Source organism: Diadema setosum, chromosome 19, assembly GCF_964275005.1.
Source record: "Diadema setosum chromosome 19, eeDiaSeto1, whole genome shotgun sequence".
Lineage (NCBI taxonomy): Eukaryota > Metazoa > Echinodermata > Echinoidea > Diadematoida > Diadematidae > Diadema > Diadema setosum.
The window spans coordinates 31,042,243-31,064,458 of NC_092703.1; the positions used below are offsets into that span (position 1 = coordinate 31,042,243).

The following is a 22,216-nucleotide window of genomic DNA, read 5'->3' on the forward strand; positions in this document are numbered from 1 at the left end:
ATCTGCCTCATTGCTTTCATATTTTCGTTTTTTGATATATATGACTAGAATAGACTCATGATATTGGGCACAAAATCTAAAAATACAGAGAGGAAGCATACATTTTTTCATATTAATTTAATAAAACCACATCCACAAAGCAGCATGTATCGGTATACCAAAGCAATTTTTGAGAGAGACATTCCTGGGAGAATCTTGGAAATACAGGCACAAAGTATAAAAAGAATGGAGTCATATAGTTCAATAAAGAATGGGTCTAAAAAATGACCGCAAGATTTTATGAAGCAAAGGTCCCCCATCCCCCTGCATTGGCATCAACCTTTCCTCGAGACTATTATTTCACATTGGCACAGGCAAGTTAGCTGCAAGTACAACAGTTTTGTCATTAAAACTCAATTGCAATTCTGTCTTATACATTTCAGTCAGTTTTACAAGCTAAATTATTTTCTGAGAATTGAAGATTTTAATTTTGTATAGAGCCCAGACATAAACCTAAAATTGCACATTAAAAAAAAAAATCCAATACATAGGATTACATATAAATCAAGCCCATGAGGCTGCATGTTTTCATTCATGTGAAAACTCCTTGACAAAAAGGTATGGTAACTGTTTTAAATCACGCACGGGAAATTCATAGATAATCGAGCTAAAGCTCATGGACGATGAAGTTGACCTTTTCAACTGGGTAGGCCTACTACATTCTCAGCCTTTCTTGCAACAGCTTTCAGGATCTAAATAATTAACCCCCATACACTGTGGGTGTCTGAACACAGATTGGAAAGCATGAAGTCTGATTAACAGTTCATATGAGCTTTAGTCTACTAGTCTCTGTTTCAGACTCCAAGTATCCATTCGCAAGACGAGGCACTTGCAGAGTAAAAATCTCTATCACATCTTTTTTTTTTCTTTCTCCTCTTGCTTCTTCCCTTCTTATACCGATAAGTTGACTTTACAGAGCTTATAATACTATTTGACATCATTATATTAATTGATACTCTTCTTGAATAGTCACTTTGGCACTACCTCTTGCATGTTGAAGCATATATTGACCACAACCCAACCAAATTAACCCCAAAATTTTCTGAGTAATTTGTCTTGGAAGACACTATAAAATGTTTGAAGTCTAGTGAAAATCATAGCAAATCATTTGGGGAGATACTTCAAAAACATTGATGAGTTTCAAATATACATGCCTTGCAGCTTTGATTCCTCATTTTAAATAAATACAACATATTCAACTAAACAGAAATATCACCATCTAAGTTGTACAGTATGTGAACGACAAAATGTCAAAGTAAACAACATCAAAGTGTTTGAGAGTGCACAAAGTGTTTTAATATTGATGTTACTTTCACTTATATGAGCGTCTTTTTGTATGAAAAAAAAAAGTTGCTTTACTTTTCAATTCTCCTCTGCCTAGTTAAAAAAAAAAATGTGCTGGTTTTAGAATGAAGTAAGAAGAAAGTAAAATGAGGAGATGGAGCAATAAACGAGCACAAAAGGAATTAAAGGGGCCCCACTCCAGCAAGAGCCTTGAAGGCATCATTTGTCGCCATGGCAACCAGCTGATGGGCACGTGTGCCACTTCCTCCTTACCTCTGCCACTTTCAGGAACTCGCCGATCCTCTCCATTCGAATCAAGAATTTCTTATAGATGTCCAATGCTGTGCGACAGTCCTTCTTGTTCATGTCAAAGTACTTCTCTGCAGAGTGCAGGAAAACAGCAAGAAAAGGATTTAAGAATGATGAGAACAACAGATAGAAGAAGTCCCTTTTCAAGAAAAAAAAAAGAAAAAAAGTTGACCATACTATTTGGGCAGTCAGAAAAAGAAAATGAATGACAAGAACTGTCTTCATCATGCAGGGAGTGTTTAAAGTTGAGACACATTAATGTTGAGATGCCACATGTACATGATGCGATCTTTGGACAAGATTGAAAAAAAAAATAGTGGAAAGAGGTCCTGACCTTAAAAAAGGTAGACATCTAGTGTCAAATATGTTTGAATGCAGGTATACTACATATCTATCTATCTATCTCTAATCTATATATCTATCTAGCATCTATCTATCTCTAATCTATCTATCTATCTCTAATCTATATATCTATCTATCATCTATCTATCTCTAATCTATCTATCTATCTATCTATCTCTAATCTATGTATCTATCTCTAATCTATTTATCTATCCATCTATCCATCTATCTATTATTCTATTATTATCTACACCTATCTATCCATGATATACACACGATATACATATAACAAGAGAGAGAGAGAGATGCATATTTATATACAATATTAAACTGATTTGACATATCTACATAGATATTTATAGAGATAGAGGAGAGAGAGAGAGACAGAGAGACAGAGAGAAAAAATCTTCCTGCATGTTTTTTATGTGTGTAAATGTGAACAGATTAATACCAAAAGCTATGAATAAAGAGAGGGATTAGAGGAGGAGAACATATGGAAGGAAATTACACCTTTATCTCTTCCTCTGAGGGACTAATGTTTTTAACCTCAACCCCAAATATCCATCACAACAAACTAGTGTGCTGCGCTGCATTATTCATCACACATACAACTCAAAGGAATATTACGCTCCATCGCTGCACAACAAGACACACTATCAGTTTCGCAACAGACGGCACGAGATGCTATCTGCCACCAGACAATTTTCTTTTTCGCGCCGTGAGGTTTAAGACCCTATGCCTCTGGGCCGCCGCAGCACTCTGAACACAGTTCGTGACATTTTGCCAGAAAACAATCATACTAGATAGAGGAGGGGGGCATCGAAGTATGCAATCTCCACACCACATCACATTAGATGACAACATGGCATTTCACAGGAGATCTCATTTGACGCTTATCTGACATCGTAAGCACACGACAAGTCTCAAATTTAGGACAAAATGGCATAAAGGAGACACACATTACTGTAAGCTGCATATTAAAAGGAATAAAAAAATCTAAAATCATTTTCATCAAATTCTATCTCCAATGGCTCCAGAATGTTGTCCTTTTTTTTTCTTCTTCTTCTTCTATTATTCATTTTTTTTTTTTTTTTGATGATGCACATACCAAGTCTAACAAATACTACTCAAGAAACAACCTTTTGACATGATACACATTTCCTGGCAATACTGAGCCATCTATTGACCCCATTTCTTCTCCCCGGGATAACCAGATTTGCATCTCTGGGATGCTGTCCTCCATCTTGGTGGAGATCCCGTCCTAAGGACACACCCGTAATTCACCTGACATTCCGATGTCAGCCTGCTAAATGGCAGTGAATTGCTTGATAAAATATTCATCAATCAGTCTCCGGTTACTACAACAACCTCTGGTATTTGTTTAATGGTGGTTCATTCAGTTAAATATCTATCTGTATTACACATCTCAAGAAAATTTATGCTTTGATTAGCTGGTAGTCAGGCAACATGGACATAATGAAAATAAGAAAATGCAACTCTCTTTTTTCCTTGTTAGTTCTGGTAAAGCATTATACAGCATTTATTACTTCAATGAAATTGAAATATAGCATCAATGACTCTACATTCCAGACTGTGATATACACTGTAACAATATCCATCCATATTCATCCCTTCATAGGCTGGACAACTGCTACAATTTCCTGATGAATGTGGGCCAGTAAATATACTCAATATTTGTTCATAATGCGAGACGAAAGAAATACAATTATCTGAAAAATAATCATATTTTCTAAATTTCAACAAATATCTTTCGTTAAAGGCCTATCTCATGCAGAGGTCTGTATCACTATAAGCTGCAATCAAAACATTTTTCATTGCTGAGGTATCAGCTGGAAAACAACAATGAGCATTGAACACTGACGTTGTTGCTAGGGATACTGCCATTATAACCAATCAGCGGTGAGAATTGAAGTTGTTGCTATGGATACTGCAGTTATAACCAATCAGCAGTGAGCATTTAAGCTGCTGCTATGAAAGATAAATTTTTGACCATTGTCATTTCACTGACAACTGCGAGCATGCTTCTCAATGTTTTGTATTTAAATAGCTCCCTGCTTCCTTGGATCAACCAAGACAACTTATATCTTTTCAATGGGCCCTGTTTTATACAAGTTAAAGGGACTGTACAGTACTGGTTGAGGTGGGGATTCATGTTTTGAACATTCCTAAGAGAGATAGTGAAAAGCCTCCTATGAAATATGAAAGAGCATGTAATTTTAAGAAGGATTCAATGTTTATTTGATGAAAATTGGTTTTCAAATGGCTGAGATATCAAAAAACGTGCTAATAATAAAAGGCGACAAGCCACAACTTTATTAGGATCTCTTTGTTTCACCTTGTTTTTGGATATCTCAGCCATTTCAAAACTGATTTTCAACGAATAAACTTTTGATACCCCTTAGAACTGCATGCTCTTTGACATCTCATAGAGTGGTTTCTGAATATCTCCCAAACGTTAAAAGCTAAATCCTCACCTCGACCAGAACTCTACACACCCTTTAAAGGGAAAGTAAACCCAAAGAGCAATGTGGATTGAGTGAAAGCAGTAATATTAATAGAGCACATCAGTGAAAATTTGAGGAAAATCGGGCAATCGATGCAAAAGTTATGAATGTTTAAAGTTTTGGTGTTGCAACTGCGGGGTAAGGAGACTACTAGAGGTTATGACGTATGAGTGGACTACAATATAAAGAAAATAAAAAGGGAATTCAATGAAAATTCATTTTTCATGAAAAGTACATATTCCATCAACTTGATACTGACATATGTTAGGGGTAGCACTTATTTCCCCTGCTTTCTGAAAGCGGTTAGTCAAGAACTCTTTCATTTTGCTAGAAAAGTGAATTTTTGTGGAATTCCTTTTATATTTCCTTTATATTGTGGTCCTCTCATACGTCATAACCTCTAGTAGTCTCCTCATCCAGCGGTTCCAACACCAAAACTTTAAAAATTCATAACTCTTGCATCGATTGTCCAATTTTCCTCAAACTTTCACTGATGTGTTCTACTAATGTTACTGCTTTTACTCAATCCACATTGCTCTTTGGGTTTGTCTTCCCTTTAAGATCAGACGTAAGTCAGAAAATCATGCATAAGTCTTTGAATACTCAATCCTGATTGGCTGATACCTGACTCATATTTGATTGCATCTTATTCTTTATTATTTTTTTTTCTTTTTTGCAACAGGCCCAAAGAGTCTCAATATTTTGAAGGTGGATGGGCTACAGAGGTAACTCAGTTAAAGGGATGGTACAGTATTGGTATAGACGAGAATTGGGCTTTTAACCTTTTGCGAGATACCAAGAAAACACTTATGATATAGTACAGAGCATACCATTTGAAGAAGAATTCAAAGTTTGTTTGATGAAAATCGGGTTTGGAATGCCTGAAACATCCAAAAACAAAGTAAAACAAAACGATGGTAATAAAGTGTGGGTCCCACACTTTATTAGAATAGCTCGGTTTCGGATATCTCAGCCATTTCAAAACCAATTTTCATCAAATAAACATTGAATTCCTCATAGAATTACATGCTCTTTCATATTTCATAAGAGGTTTCTCATTATTTCACCAAAAAATGTTAGAAACTCGAAATTAGGTTTCAACCCAAACTGTATGATCCCTTTAAACTAAAACTGATTCTGCAACAATCGAGAGACCTTGGGGATGCTACTCAAGGTCTTACCTAAGAGATTGATGATTCCATCGTTGTAGCAGGCAAAGAGTCGTATGCTGTCCTTGAAGAGGAGCATGAATGCACTGTTTATTACACCGTTGGACAGATTGGTGGATGACACCTGTAAAAGGGCATTGATGGCACGGAGATAAGACAGGGCACAAGATGTTAACAAATGAACAGTCACATATTATACTGCTGTGAAAGGAAGTAGAGAGATATCATCACATTGTGTAGTCATTACTTATTCAATAATGCACCATGCCCACACAAATTATCATAAAACAAAAACAACCAAAACAATAAATATGTTGATATTGTTAGCAAATATGATAAAGACAGAGCAGATACGAAAAGAAATATCAATATCAAACAAAAGCATATTAAGCTTCTGACTATTGTTGCCTGGAACATTTTGTTTTTGTGGGGTAGTTACATTGCCATAGGGCAATATCTGTTCTTCTTTTTTTTTTCTTCTTCTTTTTCTTTTTTTTTTTTTTGCCATGTGCCTTATAAAGGTTTCAGACACAAAATGCAGATTTCCATAATGTATAAGGTATTAAAAATAAGACAAGCACAAGAGTTGGACCAATTTCATTCTTGAAGTCTCTGTTAATCTTGAGAAATCTTTATTAATGTAAGGCAATGCATCTTTACATTTAGACCATACCTTTAAATACTGACTGTTTTATCAATTATACAGTATGACAGTCAAAGGGATTTAAGTAAGGATAAAAATATCTGCATAACTTTCAAGGTAATTAAGCTGCAACATAAAAGAAAAAAAAAAATCCATCATTCCTTTCTTCAAACTTCCAATTTCAGCTCAAAACTTCTTATTCCAGCTCATAAGATGGATGAATCCCAGGCCTGCAGTTACCTGGGAATGGATCAAATTGCACCATCTATTAGATTAGGATGGCAATCAAGAACCATCCTTCTCTGCTTTCCTTTTTTAAAGGGATAGACTGTATTGATGATGTGAAAAAAAGGAAAAGAAAAATGAGGAAAAGAAGGCATGACAGCTAGGTGAAGATGAGACCCACGATGACAGAGACTATGGCAACCAAAAATTGTGGGTTAGAGATGGGGCGAGGAAGTAACGAGAAGTAAAATGTACACAAAGAACAAAAAAGAAACAACTAGATGAGTGTATCACACAGCAATGGAAAGGGGAAGAGCACTAGAGTGTGACAAACACCTGTTTGCTTTGACAGGTGTCACCTCAAACTACATATGTAAGTTTCCCTTATTTAACTCTCTCACCCCCCATTCAGACTAGAAAGTTCTCATATGGATATATGACGTATGGATATACAACGTATGGATATAGGACGTTTTTATGTGTCTGAATGCTCTAATATTGAAACGTCGTATTAACATCCGTCGTATATCGAAACAATGATTTGAGCGTTGTTTCAAGTCATTATCCTATATCCATACGACGTATATTTGTGTCTGAACGCTCTCATATCCATATGTCGTATGAGTAGGTGGGGCGTATTCGCAGCGTGCGCCGAGCTCACATATCCACGGTGCAGACTTATAATGGGTGGTTGACAGATTGATTGTGACGTAATAATGATCTGGCGTGAACTAGCGAACTACTAGATGAATCCAAGGCAAAGTATAAACAATATGCGCAAAGCCTGCATAAATTACGTACTGCGCATGGAAGAGAATCACGTCTACTCAAGAAATATCGCTTGTGTGCTAGGTCTGAATGCACTGATACTATTATCACATAAGGGGGTGCTATGTCTGAATGCTCTCATATCGAAATGTTGTATATCCATACGTCGTATGAATATACAATAACTCGGTGTGTCTGAAGAAAGTGCCATCAATGCCACTGGCAAAATGTTTAATGTCAACAGCACTGCACAGTGGTAGTCTTTAGGGGTTTAAAGCACAGTAGCAGTCACACTCACACTACCATGGGACCCAGAGGACATCATATCAATGGATGTGTCAATTTGTCTGCCCCCCCCCCCCCCCACCAATCACACTGACTTGCATTGCATACACATCAGTACATTCAACTCTTATGGGTCATCGTGCAACATGAAACATCGAGGATGGGAAAATCAATCATAGTTTCAACTCAACGATGCTGAGAGGGGCACAGCTTAAGCCCTCGGAGAAAATGAGGAATACATCCCAAAGCATTGCTTTGATCCTCACACTAAAAGTGAGAGAGGAACTTGATCCCCCCAAAAAACAAACCAAAAAATGAGAATCTTACAGATACACACCGGCTATTCGGAGATGAAATTTCCTGGAAACTTGAGAAAGAGGGGGAGCTCATGGAGGGAAGCAATATCCTTAAGCGGGCATATCATCAGCTAACAATCAACGTAAATCTGGTCAGTGATTGTCTTGACGTCATTACGCAAGTGGGGGGGGGGGGGGGGGTGTTAGAAGAGAGAGTGAAAGAAGGATAGAGAGAGGGTAGAAAGCCTGGGGCCTGGCTCCCAGACCTGCTGGACTTTATTCAAGCCTCATCATCAAAACCGTGCTGTACTCCTTATGTCTGTCTCACTACAAAAAGGAGAAGGGGGGGGGGGGGGGGGAAGAAGGAAGAAGATGAAACAGTAACCCCGCTCTTCCCGTCTTTGCTCTGTTTATATACACCTCAAATCCTGGCTTCCTGTTTTTCTTCCCATACTCCCTGCTCTATGAGACTGTTTTTCAGTTTAGCATGACATTGTCACCACTGTTGCTCCTGGGTGTTATTCTAAAATTGTTTCGACTACCAATTGGCAAACAGTTCTTCCATATTTTTATTCTCAACAATAAATGTGGTATTAAAATGATTCCTAGTACTTTGTATCTAAACAAGGGAAACATGATCTTGCGCCTTTACATCCCTTTGCTGCAAATTTTTGCCACGAAATGTGATACGAACACAATTGTAAAGGCAATTATCTATTTTTAGTATATAGTTTTCATGTTTAATTTCTTTCTCCGTATGTTATTTATAGTCATAACAACAGCTGGACAGATGAGCATGCATCAGCCAATTCCAACATCCTTTCTTACTCTTAGCCATACAGGGCATATAAATGATGTCAATTACACAGCCTTGCTGTATATGTTGCAAATAAATTGCACTGTGCAATAAATTCCCACCCCCTCCCATTCTGCCATTTTATATCGCATATTTCAAAGGGTAATGCTGGCTTTCATATTTGCTTCTGCCCCTTAAAGCTTTTCATCTCCATGGATACGGGAGGACATGATGAGAGCCACGGGAGGAGTTTAGTTGACATTACACTCTTTGCATGAAGCACTAGCGAACCTTATCTGGGCTACATTAGCATATAATGCAAGGATGGGGAAATATTGCTCACAATATTACCCACTTTTCCTCATTCCCTTAGATTACATGCCCAATGTCATAATTTGCAAACTCTCATGTAGCCAGGGCTCTAACATTCAAGTACTTGTGCAAGGAGTAGAGCAAGCCATTTCTGTTCCTTTATAAGCATTGATATCAACATTACTACCACTACTGTCATCAATAGTCACTATCATTACTATCAAATAATCATTATCATTTTCTGTTATCATCAATATCTAAAGTGACCTCTAAAATCAGATCATCCTGTCACAGCCCCTCCCCCACCCCCCAAAAAAGAAAACACCCAACCATCTCCCCCTGTTGCTAATGTGCCCCCCTATCAAGGCTGTCTAGCTGTCTGGCACTTTGAGGCTTCAGGAGCCATGCATACTGGGCACAGACACATCTCACATTGGGAGCGAGTCAGCAGGCGAGATCTTGCTTGCGTTCTTCTCTCGCCACCGTGGAAGACTCTGGTCTGTCTGTTCTGGCTGCAAGACCCTCAAAGTGCCCAGACTCTGACCACCTCGTCTTCAAATGGGCCCCATCCTGTTTGGTCTTCATGATTCACACTTTGGTTTCATTCCACTTCTATAAACCCCAAGCATCACAATAAAGATAAAAGCAACAAGTGCCCCCCCCCCCTTCTAAAACCCCCACACATCACAATAAAGATAAAAGTGACAAGTGTCCCCCCTTTTAGTTTCATTCAAACTCCTATTGCATGCCTTGAGTAAAGTAATAATGTTCTGCATTCTGACATTTTCAACTGCTTGGTTGTCCATTGCTAACTTGATTGAAGGCTCTGCACAGCTTTTCAGGGAAGAAATCTACAGGGCTGTGGATAAAACCACTCAAATACATGTAGTTCTCCATTTATTTTTTTTTTCTTTCTTATTTCTTCTAATCACAAAAGCTGCCGGTACCATTCATAACAATTTATTTTGGCACAATCTACAACGGGTGTGATGAGTGAGTACATTAAGCCATTATTCGGCCTGGCAGCACTGGCAAATATTTACACATAATTCTCAATTTCGACTTCATCATTTTCATTGCCACAAGAGGAAGAGTGATGGGGAAAGAAGAGAGAGAGGAGAAAGAAAAAGGAAAGAAAGGAAGAGAAAAATTAAAGAGAGAAAGAGGAACACACAGGAAAGAGAGAGGGAGAGATAACACCAAACTCATGTGAGAGAGGGAGAGAGGGAGAGAGAATATAAAATCTTTGACTTAGCCCTTTCTCTGCCAGGGACTTTGGAACAGTGTATACATTGGTATGGGGCTCTTCTGTGCCAATCTGCACTTGAAGTGCACATGAGGGGTTTATCAGACCAGGCCCCTTCTCCACCTACACATGCTACCGCCCAAGTGTCTGCATTTAAACAGCAAAGGATTGAAAACATGGATGATAGGAAAGCTGTCAATTTGCGGGAGATGCGTATCCAGTTTATCATCGCAGCTGGTTTCATATGACCTTTTCCAAAAGGCAGCCATAGGGCTTTCCGAGCCCAGCCCTCATTCGTTACCCTCGGTGCAGGAAGCCTACGAGTTAAAGTGAAAACCTATTTCCATGTTCAACTTAAGATAAAATGATTCAATTTAAAAAATGCCCCCCTAAACATGGAGTCTCAAAGTTTCCCATGTTTTCCCAGACTGGTGATTAAACAGTAACAACATTATGCAAATTAGATGAAGCGATGCTGCCATAACTTCACAACAAACATGACTGAATATCAAAATCTATTTCTTTCCAGCAAATATCTATAACTTCAAACTCCGATTCATTTTCCCACTTCTAGTAAACCTTTTACTGGTCTGCCTGTGTCATATTAAAGTCAACTGGAACAGAGAGTAGATATTCCCTTTAAGGAGGGATAGAAATAGACACGGGGAGGTGATGGAGACGCCACAGAGAAAGCTGCGGGACAACCCCCGCTTACCTACCTACCATCACTGACAGGAAGAGTTTGTGGGGACAAACGAAGCCCCCATTAATCTAGCAAGTGAGCAAACATTTTACGTGCCTACTCCCGGCTCTTTGCTTCGTCGCCGATGCAAAACGTGTCCCTGAGTCACATACCCGGCGAAATGGGTGCAGGGTAATAGAGAAGTAGACCATTAATGCACCGTCAAATCTAGATCAACTGCACTGAAGGATACAGACCTCCCACTAGGGCAGTGATAAGAGCAAAATAAAATTGATAAATTAACCTCTCAGTAATGTCTTCTCCACAGTCAAATTCATATACAATTGTAAGGTCAAATGCAATGACGTATCCCAAGAATCCTTATGATCATAATTTGCGAAAGGGTGAGCCCTCTGGAGGTTATCCATCACTTGATTTGAGGATATAAATTTAGCTACAATTTGTGACTCGTTACATCAGGAAGTCAGGGCAACACAGCAAATGTATGCTGCTGCAAAATGCAACTGTGCAAAAAGTAGAGCATAAAAATGCCAAATAGTTGCATATATCGCAGTACGAGAGAGAGAGAGAGAGAGAGAGAGAGAGAGAGAGAGAGAGGTAGAGCCAAGATTTTATTCATCTCAGCTGTACTTGAACTTAAAATCAATACAGTGTTCAATTTCAATGCAAACATTACTTCAGTCACGTTGATCAGTTTGACTATCTAGAATGCATCTAACGAGAAGGAAAATACTGTATACGCCGAATACTTCATGAGGTTTTTATTCTTGCCAATTTCAAAACACGCAAAAATGGTAATTCTGATCCCGACATGAATGTGATGTGCATGCAGACATTTCTCTGTTCAGTATTGTACTCCACAATTGTGAATTTAACCACTCATGAAATTGTTGTGAAGTCCCGAATCACGAAAAATTAGACCTGCTAAATACATGGCATATACAGTAGAAGAGGGGGAGAGGCAAGGAGGAGATGAGAGCTTTCATTGAATGAATTGATGTCATTACTTCAGTACATGCCAGCCATCATCATCACACAATCATCATTGATAAGCTCATCATGATAGCATGTGATTTGCCTTTCAAAAAGAGCACAGACTCCATGAAGGAAGAAGCAACCTCACATGGCAAATGATCGTGGAAAAAATCAAAGAAATGCAAATACCCTCGAATAAATGCGAGCAGACTCAAGACAACTGCAGGAAAAAGCTCAAGCTTCTTGAATGCTGGTGATACCATGGTTCCCATCGAGAATGATAAAAGAGCTGTCTCGGATTCGTGAGTGTGACATCACTCGCAGGAGCCGCTTCCGAACCCTTTCTGTGCAATGAACTTCTGGTAGTATGTTCAACGCTACAGGGTATTCTGTGTCAATCGGCACTTAAAGCACATAGACAGCTATTAAAGCCCAGTGCATGGAAATGTTGCTGACTTCACTAATTCCCTATGGATAGATTGTCCATGATTCTGCTTGCTAGATATATAGCTCCCATCACATAAAAACTCGCACCTTTTTCTTTCTTTTTTTAAACAGCAATTCTTCTAAACTCAGATTTAAATACCTCTACTCACAAGTCAAATCAGGATTATGATGTAAGAGATATGACAGTCCCATGACTACTATGGCTATTTGGAATTCTGACTGATACTCAAGCAGTCACAATGTCATCAATCACATCATATTAATACCCACAGACCTGTTGCTGCTTTGTTACTGCATATGCTTAAAGCTTCTTCTAGGAATAAATGTCACTTTTAGGCAATGGAATGAAGATGCCATAAAGCTGCTGACATCCTCATTTCCCAAAACAACAATTCAGAGCACGGAAAGCTGAGAATGTCAAGCTCGAGCAATGATGTACAGATTGTATCGGTCGAACATTATGTCAGCCGGTAGAGCACACATATATCTGGACAGACAAATCAACACTTCAAAGATGTATGGAGTGATGGGTATATACTTGGATGGATGGATGATAGATGATGGATGAACAGATGATACATGAACAGATAGATAGCAGAAAGAAAGATAAATGGACAGACAACATAACAAAAAAGAATGCAAAGGATGGTGATTCTCTTCATATGCTTTCAAATAAACATAACTTATAGTAGACAAAAATAAACTTGCAGTGAGCTATTTTACATCATTTAGAAAGTTGTCCAAATGAGAGCAATTGCTGTACCTTCTACGGAACCATAGGCCATTCTATACAGAATCTTCAGTTGCTGAAGGGTTGAAGAACTTCTGAAAGTGGCATCCAATTCAAAGCTGAAGGTGCGTCCAGGAGCTCTCCTATTAAAGGCGAACTGTACCATACCATACCCATGCCTGAGGAGCGCTTAAATGCTCCTAAAGTGTACCGCACTGTACTGAAGCGAGCCAAAAGTGCACCACTTCCCGATGTGCTCCAAAAGGGTACCAAAAGCATACCAAAAGTTCCCATGTGAAGAATGTGCGTATCATGCACATTCGTCATAATGCAAAGTGTTAATTTTCTTTGTTCTGGACATCAAGGTAAAGTAAGCATGCCAGGTGAATAACCCTTTTGCTACAAAATGTGTGACCTCCTCTGAAAATAACTCAGGAGGTACGCTTTCTCAACAGAGCACTCAAATGTTCCAAATCCGGCACAGTTCAGTATGATACGCTTTAGTTCAGTTCACTTTGGTTTGCTTTAGAGCGCTTGAATGCACCCTGAGTGATCATCTTACCTCAAAGTCTAAGAGTGCATCCATCTGATCCTGCAGACAGGGAATGGCCTTGAGGAGCTGTGGAAATATGAGCAAAAATGGAGAGATCAGTCAGGGGATAAACATTAGGTTTATTCTTTTCGTCACTGTTATTTTGGTCTTGCATTGTCCTTATGTTATTGTGTCTTCTAGTTATCTTGTATAAAAAGCATCAGTATGCTTTGAAACACCTGTACAAAGTGCTCTATAAATGCAATTACTATTTTTATTATTATTATTATTATTATTATCATTATCATTATCATCACCATCATCAGCATTATCATTATTATCATCATCATCAGCAGCATTATCATCATTATCATTATCATTATCATTATCATTATCATTATTATTATTATTATTATTATTATTATTATTATTATTATTATTATTATTATTATTATATTATTATTATTATTATTACACATACTTCACTTTCATTTCTGCTACATTAATGAATCCATCATAATTCTTAGTTTGAAAAAAAGGGGAGTAAATATTGCCAGACTACTTGCAGTTTTATCTAATCTGAAACTTATATTTGAGACAACTATAGCCATTTCCAATTGCAAATTATATCAGACTTCTGTTGTTGTTTTGTTGACATAAAAATTATGTTTATGAGAAAAATTACTATTTAAATTATCAAGGAATTTCTTCAAGATTGTAGAAAAAAATAAGTAAAATTCAAACAGTTCTTCATCATATTGAATCATACATTCTCTTATCACGATTACTATCTAAATTATCAAGGAATTTCTTCAAGATTGTAGGGGAAAAAAATTAGTAAAATTCCAAAAGTTCATCATATCAAATCATACATTCTCTTATTCCCATTGCAACACTCAGGAACAAAAAAAAATACAAATAGCACCTAGAATTTGCGATGAAAATATTACTAGATTCTGACATGCTCTGAATAAACAAGTGTGCGCTTGTGAGATCCTGCACGTGAGTGTGTGTATGCTTGTTTGTGTAATGGAATGACCGGATCCCATTTCCTGCTAATTGTCTTTCAGAGGTTACAGGTGTATCACCTGCAATACAAGCCTTCATAATGGAGGACAAATGACTCTACTGGGAATTCAGTTGCAGAACTTGATACAATATTTATTTATATTCGGTACGTAGCTTGTATACACACACTGAGATCCTTTCTAGGAGAAAAAACAAAACTTGGGATTCCATTCCTGTCACATGTAGCTTGCATTGTGTGGTGACTGAATATCAAGTGGTGTTCTCTATTGGACTTTTGAGTAAGTTCTAAGTTTCTATCACTGTTTTGCCGTGCAAAAGGCATGCCTTTACAATACAGTAGTTATTGGTAATTTGAAAGAAAAATAATCATAGATTTGTCATACCATTAAAGGTCCAGTTTACCTTTGGGAGCAGTGATTTAAAAATGTTCAAAATATCACATTTGATGCTTATGTGTAGGTCTGTTGTATCACAAAACATCCTACTATATAACATTTTCGCAATGAAGCCTAAAATATAAGAAGATATAGTTGTTTTGCTTAATAAACCGTAACTGTAGACGGTTTAGCCTGGGAACATTTTTATTATAACTATTGTTCACATTTTGTGTATTTAACAATACTTAACATCGATTATACGGATTCAAATTTTTACAGTGGTTGTTTCTAACCCTAACTCACATTTTAGAATCATTTTAAAGCACTAATGCTGGGTTTTTGTTTCATCTGCAAATGGTAAATTATGCCTTTAACATCACAGAAAAGCTTGGCATTTTCTCTACAACTTTGCTCACTGCATGTGCAGCATAACAACAACCTTTAAAAAGTTTATGGATCAGAAAAACAGAATGTTTTCCCAAAGCATGCCAATGATGTAGTCTCAGAATGTGGCACACAGAGGGTTTACATAGTGGCGCTTAATTTAAGGAAAGAGTGCTGCTCTCTAAGGTGTAATGTTTGTTTCTCTCTCAGAAAAATTGACACGCCATCCCTCCCTTTGGTCCACTCACCTTCTCAGCACACATTGTTCTTAAGACGCCTTCTTCTTTCCTGCATGGGTCAAACAAAGAAGGAAAACATTTCATGGAATGTGAGACAGAGAATGGTGTTGCCTTGAAGCACTGTAACTAAACATATCACTAGAACATTGGTATTGTCTCATCAAGTCACCCTACACTGTAAAGAATGAGTAGGTGAATCCATTGCTTGTACTATCATTCATTGGCTTTCGTGTTTGGATTCATTCTATGTGGCCACTATTTAAGGAATCACTTAAAAGCGAGCGAGCGAGTTACCGCGGGACCGACATCTTTTAAGTCCCCTCGTAAGGACTAGGCAATGAGGATGAAGTGTCTTTACTTAAGGAACAACTGCTACTGCTGAGGGGCTTGAACCTAGGGACCTTACAATTGAGAGTCTGTGGCCTTATCCACGGAACCACAACAACTCCTCCTCATTTGTTTTGTTGAAATATTTTTTTTTAAAATCATAATTGTCTTTACATTCAATAACTTTCTCTTCACATTTCAAGGTTGAAAATTCCCTTCTTTCATTAAAAAAAAAAAAAATACCATAACATCAGTCATAGCTAGCTGTCCCTGTAGCAAGATATAATGCACTCAATAACCATGTTTTCTTCACAACTCGTTTGACAAAGAATTGAGAGTAGAGAAACTTTATCACTCTGTCGTACATACAGTCATTTCTCTTTATTTCTGGCGTCTGGTTTCATCTTTACCAAAAATCGCCCACACAGACATCGAAACTCACCGAGTCCTCATCACATACTTTAACAGCCTTTGAAGGAAGTTCCAATGCTAAAATGGAATTCAAATTTTTTCTTTTTTTTTCAGTAGTTACAAATCTCCTATAGATACAAACAGTGCATTTTGACTTAGATGTCTTACACACTTGCTTTATCAACACTTGAAAGACTTCCAGACACTTAATTAACATTCAGAATCATGTCTGATAACTGAGAGTCTACGATTCAAGTAACATATTCATTACACTGTTCCTGTGCATTTCTCAACATTAATATCCAAAGTGTTGTTTGCTTCATTTGCAATGCACTTTTGAGCTTGCTGCTACGTTTGCTTCGCAGCCACATTCCGAGGAGTCTTCTGCTAAAAGCGTCACTTTGCTCTGCTCGAATTGGATCATTATGACGACAAGGACGTCATTCGCCCCCCCCCCCCTTCTCCGGGGAGATGACTTACCCTCTCTTGGCCCGACAGAAGTCAAACGCCATCTGTCTGAATGCCACGGCTTTGCAGTTGATATATTTGGCGTACCGCCTGATGTATGTGGACATGTCGTATCCTAAGCAATGAAAAAACACAGACACATACGAAAAGAAGGAATAACATGTTAAAGGACGATTCACTTTTTTTTTTCACTGCGTAAAGACGACCAAACAACACTTTAGAAAATCCAGCAAGTGGGAAAGAATGACATTAGGAGTAAGGTTGAGGATAAAGCATTCTGCTCTGTTGTCCCGGGCAACCAAATTCACATCTCATGCCACATTTCTGGTTTACATAACTGAGAAAACCAAGATTTAAAATTCATGGCAAAATTTTCATCAGTTTAAAGCAAAATTATTTCATCAAAGAACACACTGCATTCTACTTTTGAGAAGAATCTAGGAATTCAGCCCGATCTTTGTCCTTTAATAACAAAGTCTACAAAAACTGACGGCTAAAAATTGTCCAAAATCATACAAATGAGTGATCTCTGCTCAACCTGTCAATGTACCTAGGGTGGGACTGCCTCTTACTTTTTACGTTGAGAGAACTATGGTCTTGGGACTTCAGTAACATTTATTCTTTGACCTTAGGACTAAAATCCCATCAGCTTCTTTTTCTTTAATCACATACAGTGTATGGCCATATCTACCAGTATATAGTCACATACATGACACTTTTATCAAGTTACGACCAGTTGCTTTCTAGTTGCCACTGAGATAACATAGTTTATAACCGAACCACAGACCGACAGACAAAATGAAGTTTATGATGACAAGAGCGATAAAGTGTAATAGACGCAAAGACGGTATAGATCATCACTTTTTGCTTCAAAGATAAACGCTAGCAGTTCCCAATAATAACAAATGACCAAATCATCCAGAACCACTGATTCTAGTACCAGTTCTATGATCAGTTACACTTTCAATTTCTCTCAAGCAATCTCAACAGACTTTGATTTGCCGTAAATCATAACATCTCTAAAACCATATGACCATGTAGTGGGACTTGATGTAATTGCTTTGAATATTTCTCTGAGTGCTTGTTAAAGGTCCAGTTTACCTTTGGGAGCAGTGATTTCAAAAGTGTTCAAGATATCACATTTGATGCATATGTGTAGGTCTGTTGTATCACAAAACATCCTACCATATAAAATTTTTGCAATAAAGCCTAAAATATGAGGAGATATCAGCATTTTTCTCAATAAACCATAACTGTATATGGTTTAGTCTGGAAGCATTCTTATTATAACTATTGTCCACATTTTGTGTATTTAACAGTACTTAACATCGATTATATGGATTCAAATTTTTACAGTGGTTGTTTCTATCCCTAACTCACATTTTAGAACTATTTTAAAGCACTAGTGTTGGGTTTTTGTTTCATCTGCAAATGGTAAATTATGCCTTTAAGGATTACTGTTATTTCATCTCCTGCCTAAACACAACAGGAATGAACTTGTTACTACACACTGCAATGCTTTATTAACCCTTTCTGAGCCAGGGACTTTGTACACTGTGTACAACGCTATGTGGTTTTCTGTGCCAACAGGCACTCTAGGCACACATAGGGTTTAATGCCAGATACACTTGTCTCTCCAAAGTAGAAAGCAGTCAACATTTTTTTTTTCCCCTTCAACTCTCCTTGAACTGTATCATGCATGGATATAACTGTACATATCTGGTGGTTTTGGAATGACTGTAAACTGCTGAGAACATTCTACTGGATCAGGTAACACAGAGCAAGTTGTGTGTGTGTAATAGGAGAGCAGAAAATGGGTCTGCCACGCATAGACTACTAATGAGCCAAACTGTAGGGTTAATTATTATTCAAACATTGATTGTCTGTCACCCTTGTAATGTTGACTGTCTAGAAAGATAGCCATCCGTATGGAGCGAAGGGAGAGAAGAAAAAAAAAAAATCAATGCAGCATAGTGTGTATACTGTCATACTATTCAGTCCTTCTGACACAGGTTGGATATGTTAATTGCTCCATGGTACATCAATTTACAGTTCTGGCATACGCTTTCAATAATTGAATACAAAATTCTCATTCACTTGGTCCTCATCCAGGAAACTGGACTTCGTTGCCATGGCAACGGAGGAAGGAGGAGTGGAAAGTGTCACACATCGTTCCAACACACCTGCTCCTTTTCACAGATCATGATGATGGAATGCCCACGTAATATCTGCCTATCCTCTTAGAATGAGCTGCTCAACTCTATCAAGGAGAAACTAAATTCCTCTGAAGGATTCAGCTGAAGGGTAAAAAAGTGTGGGGCAGGCAAGCAAAATTATGTCTATCCACACTTACCAACAACCTGCATTTCTACCCATGCAAGAGAGCAGAGTGCATTTAAAAAATCTAGTCTTGGAATAAGACTACATGACCTACAATGTTGTGTACGGTACACTACCATCTATGTAGGCCCTGATATTAGATTAATAAAAATCAGGAAGGAAATATTCTGGATATCAAAGAGGGAATATAACATATCTAAATGAGAAAAACGTCTGGAGACCAGATTCTGCAAGCATGGAGAAGTTGCAGAACAGGGAAGTTCAAATGTAGTATGGACAAAAAAAAAATGACTGTAAGAACATACGATGTACTTTTTTATCTTTCGCCCTGGGTAGCTTCGACATGAAAGTACTGCTCGCCCATTGAGCCCTGGCATTGCCTGTATCCAAACAGTGTAAGACTGTTACTAGAACGCACAGATACAGTATAAAGGCACTATGAGAATACTGTCATATCCAAGGATGTACAGAAAAAGCCAGAATAAATACACTCAAGCCCGTTTGATTTGAGTCTAGAGAAATCTTCGCCATGCCATAGTGACCTCCCATGCTGTTTTCTCACATTTTGTGCTCATTAGCAAGATGAACATTTTACATTTTAAAGGGAAGGAAAATCAGAGAAATATCTAAAAGCAAGTATGTTCAAACATCAGCATTCTGCACACTACATTCCGTTTCTGTCCTTTTCCAGTATTAAAAGTGCAAGCATAATTTCAGATAATTCTGTAAAGTCTTGAGAAAGACTACTGCATAAACATTTCCAAAAAATAAGCAAAAAATGGCCCATGATGAGTGATGACAGTCGGTTTTAGAATCTCCAAAATTGCGGCAATAATGCAGCATATATTTTTCTCCTTTATTGATTTGAATTCGTTTCCTTAAAAGGAAAACAAGATATTAGTACAAATCACAGTAGGTATTTAGGCGTAAATATTCACAAATGAGTGACACATGCCTTAAAATCAAATTAACAACAACAACAACAACAAACATCAGATCAGCTGCTGTGACACAGACCATGGAAGACCTTAGAGTGCCCTTACTTTATCCCTGTAGGTGAATTTCCTGATACTACAATGACCATATACACTACATTTTCCTTTGCAGTTTACTATGAGCAAAGGTGGATATTTGGACGGAATACAATGTTTAAGAAAAAAAGAACACCTTGGAGAAGACTACACATTAGAAATGCAGCATTTGCACAATGTCCTCTCGAATGCAAATTTATGCAACCTACAATTGTACTACAGTGTTGGCAGAATCAACATGGTTATCACCTTGCCTTCTCGGCTGTCACATCCACAACGACTTGAAATGGAATCTCACCAAAAGTGGGGGCTGCTTTCATACATGTGAGCGGTAGCATAATGGCAGTAGAATCACACTTGGTAAAGTGACATGTGACACCGGATATAAAAAGTTGCGACCATCTAACTGTCTGGTTTTTCTTGACATCTAGAAACATATGACTTAATAAAAGTCTAATGTCATTTTAGGTTTTTATCAAGTCGTATATATTTTAATGACTGTCATGGGATCTAATTGGTGCATTTTTATCGTAATATACTAAAAGTATGATTATTCTCAAATCTGCACAGGAGTGACTTCATTTGTCTTTGAGGATACATCTAAATTTCTGCAATTTACAATGTATTTTGCACTGAGTCACAAACACAGCAAGTCTTCAAAACAATTTATGAAATCCAAAACATTCTGTCCATCGGGCAACTACTGTAGAAGCAAGCAATTGCATGACAAAGACTTTATTTTAAAGTAGCAACATGCAGAACAAAAGCAGATTAGATTCACTATTAGCATTAAAACAGACATCAACATTCTGATACCAGTTTAATTGTGTTCAAATTTTGAATGATACGTTTTTTGTACATCACCTACATTCATATTTTTTAAAAGGAAGATGTATATTAAGGGGTAGATGTTTCCTTGCACCATTTCAGTCAGAGAGGTTACGGGGAGGGGTGCTGATGCAATCTACACGGAGCTTTCCAAGAAGTGAATGGCTCTGAATTTTCATACAAAACATTTGCCTAGTGTTATCTTTGTTTTGACAAAGGAAATAACAATTCTCAATTAGTGAATAGAATTTCACTTTCACAGTGATAATCTATACAAATGACATAATATAGCTTTTTATGCTTGTGGCACAGAACACATGAATAATGACACTCATTAACAATTGAGAGTGAAATTACTAATCATTAACACTGCAACATACACATTAGGTAGATAAACCTTGAATAAACACATCAAACATTAAAGGGAAATTTACCTCAATGTATAATGGATTCAACTAATGCCAAAATATTACTACCACATGTCGGTGAAGTTTGAGGAAAATTGAATAATTTGTTCAAATGTTCAGAATTTTTGAAGTTTTGCGTAAATCCACGTGCCATCATAGCTAGGTATTTCAAGAACACTACAAAAATTTGTTAAAGAAAATATAAAGAGAATTCAAAATGTTTTTATTTTTTCAAGCATAATGAAAGAGCACTTGACTATTACCTGTATCAGAATGTAGGGGGAACGATATAACTTTTAACATAATTGCTAACAAATAAATGGAATGTGCACTTTCATTTAAAAAAATGAAAGTTTATGGGATTTTTAAAGATCATATTTCTTTACTACCATTGTCCCACTGTGACATTGTGACACTGTGACAATAACTGATCACTGCAGTTTTCTTACAAAAGCAATGGCTGCATCAAAAGTTTATAAATTCATAGCTTTTAAATGGATTGCACAATTTTCCTCATTGCTGCATTCACTCAATCCACACATTGAACGAACATGTGTCACAAAACCAATAAACACTTGCATGACTCACAATACCTAAAGTGGGTCAAAATAGTCCATTTCTATTTTTCACAGTTTCTGAAAGAGCAATACTACCGCAGTTTGGGACCATGAAATGAATGGGGAATTGTCTTCTTTTTTCTTTCGCAGTTTTTCGAGAACACCTTTTGCTCGAATGGTGTGATTAAATCC

At 37.4% G+C, this 22,216-nt stretch overlaps 1 protein-coding gene across 1 annotated transcript in view; it reads right to left on the reverse strand.

Moving 5' to 3' along the window:
- The window catches only part of LOC140242225 (uncharacterized), a 125,709-nt gene that overhangs the window by 54,383 nt on the left and 49,110 nt on the right, over window positions 1-22,216 (reverse strand). Inside the window, exons 5-9 of the mRNA XM_072321969.1 lie at window positions 16,874-16,976; window positions 15,665-15,704; window positions 13,657-13,713; window positions 5,681-5,792; window positions 1,597-1,703 (exon numbers count right to left, since the gene is read on the reverse strand). Coding sequence (XP_072178070.1) covers window positions 1,597-1,703; window positions 5,681-5,792; window positions 13,657-13,713; window positions 15,665-15,704; window positions 16,874-16,976 — 419 coding nt within the window. The remainder of the gene's footprint in view (window positions 1-1,596; window positions 1,704-5,680; window positions 5,793-13,656; window positions 13,714-15,664; window positions 15,705-16,873; window positions 16,977-22,216) is intronic.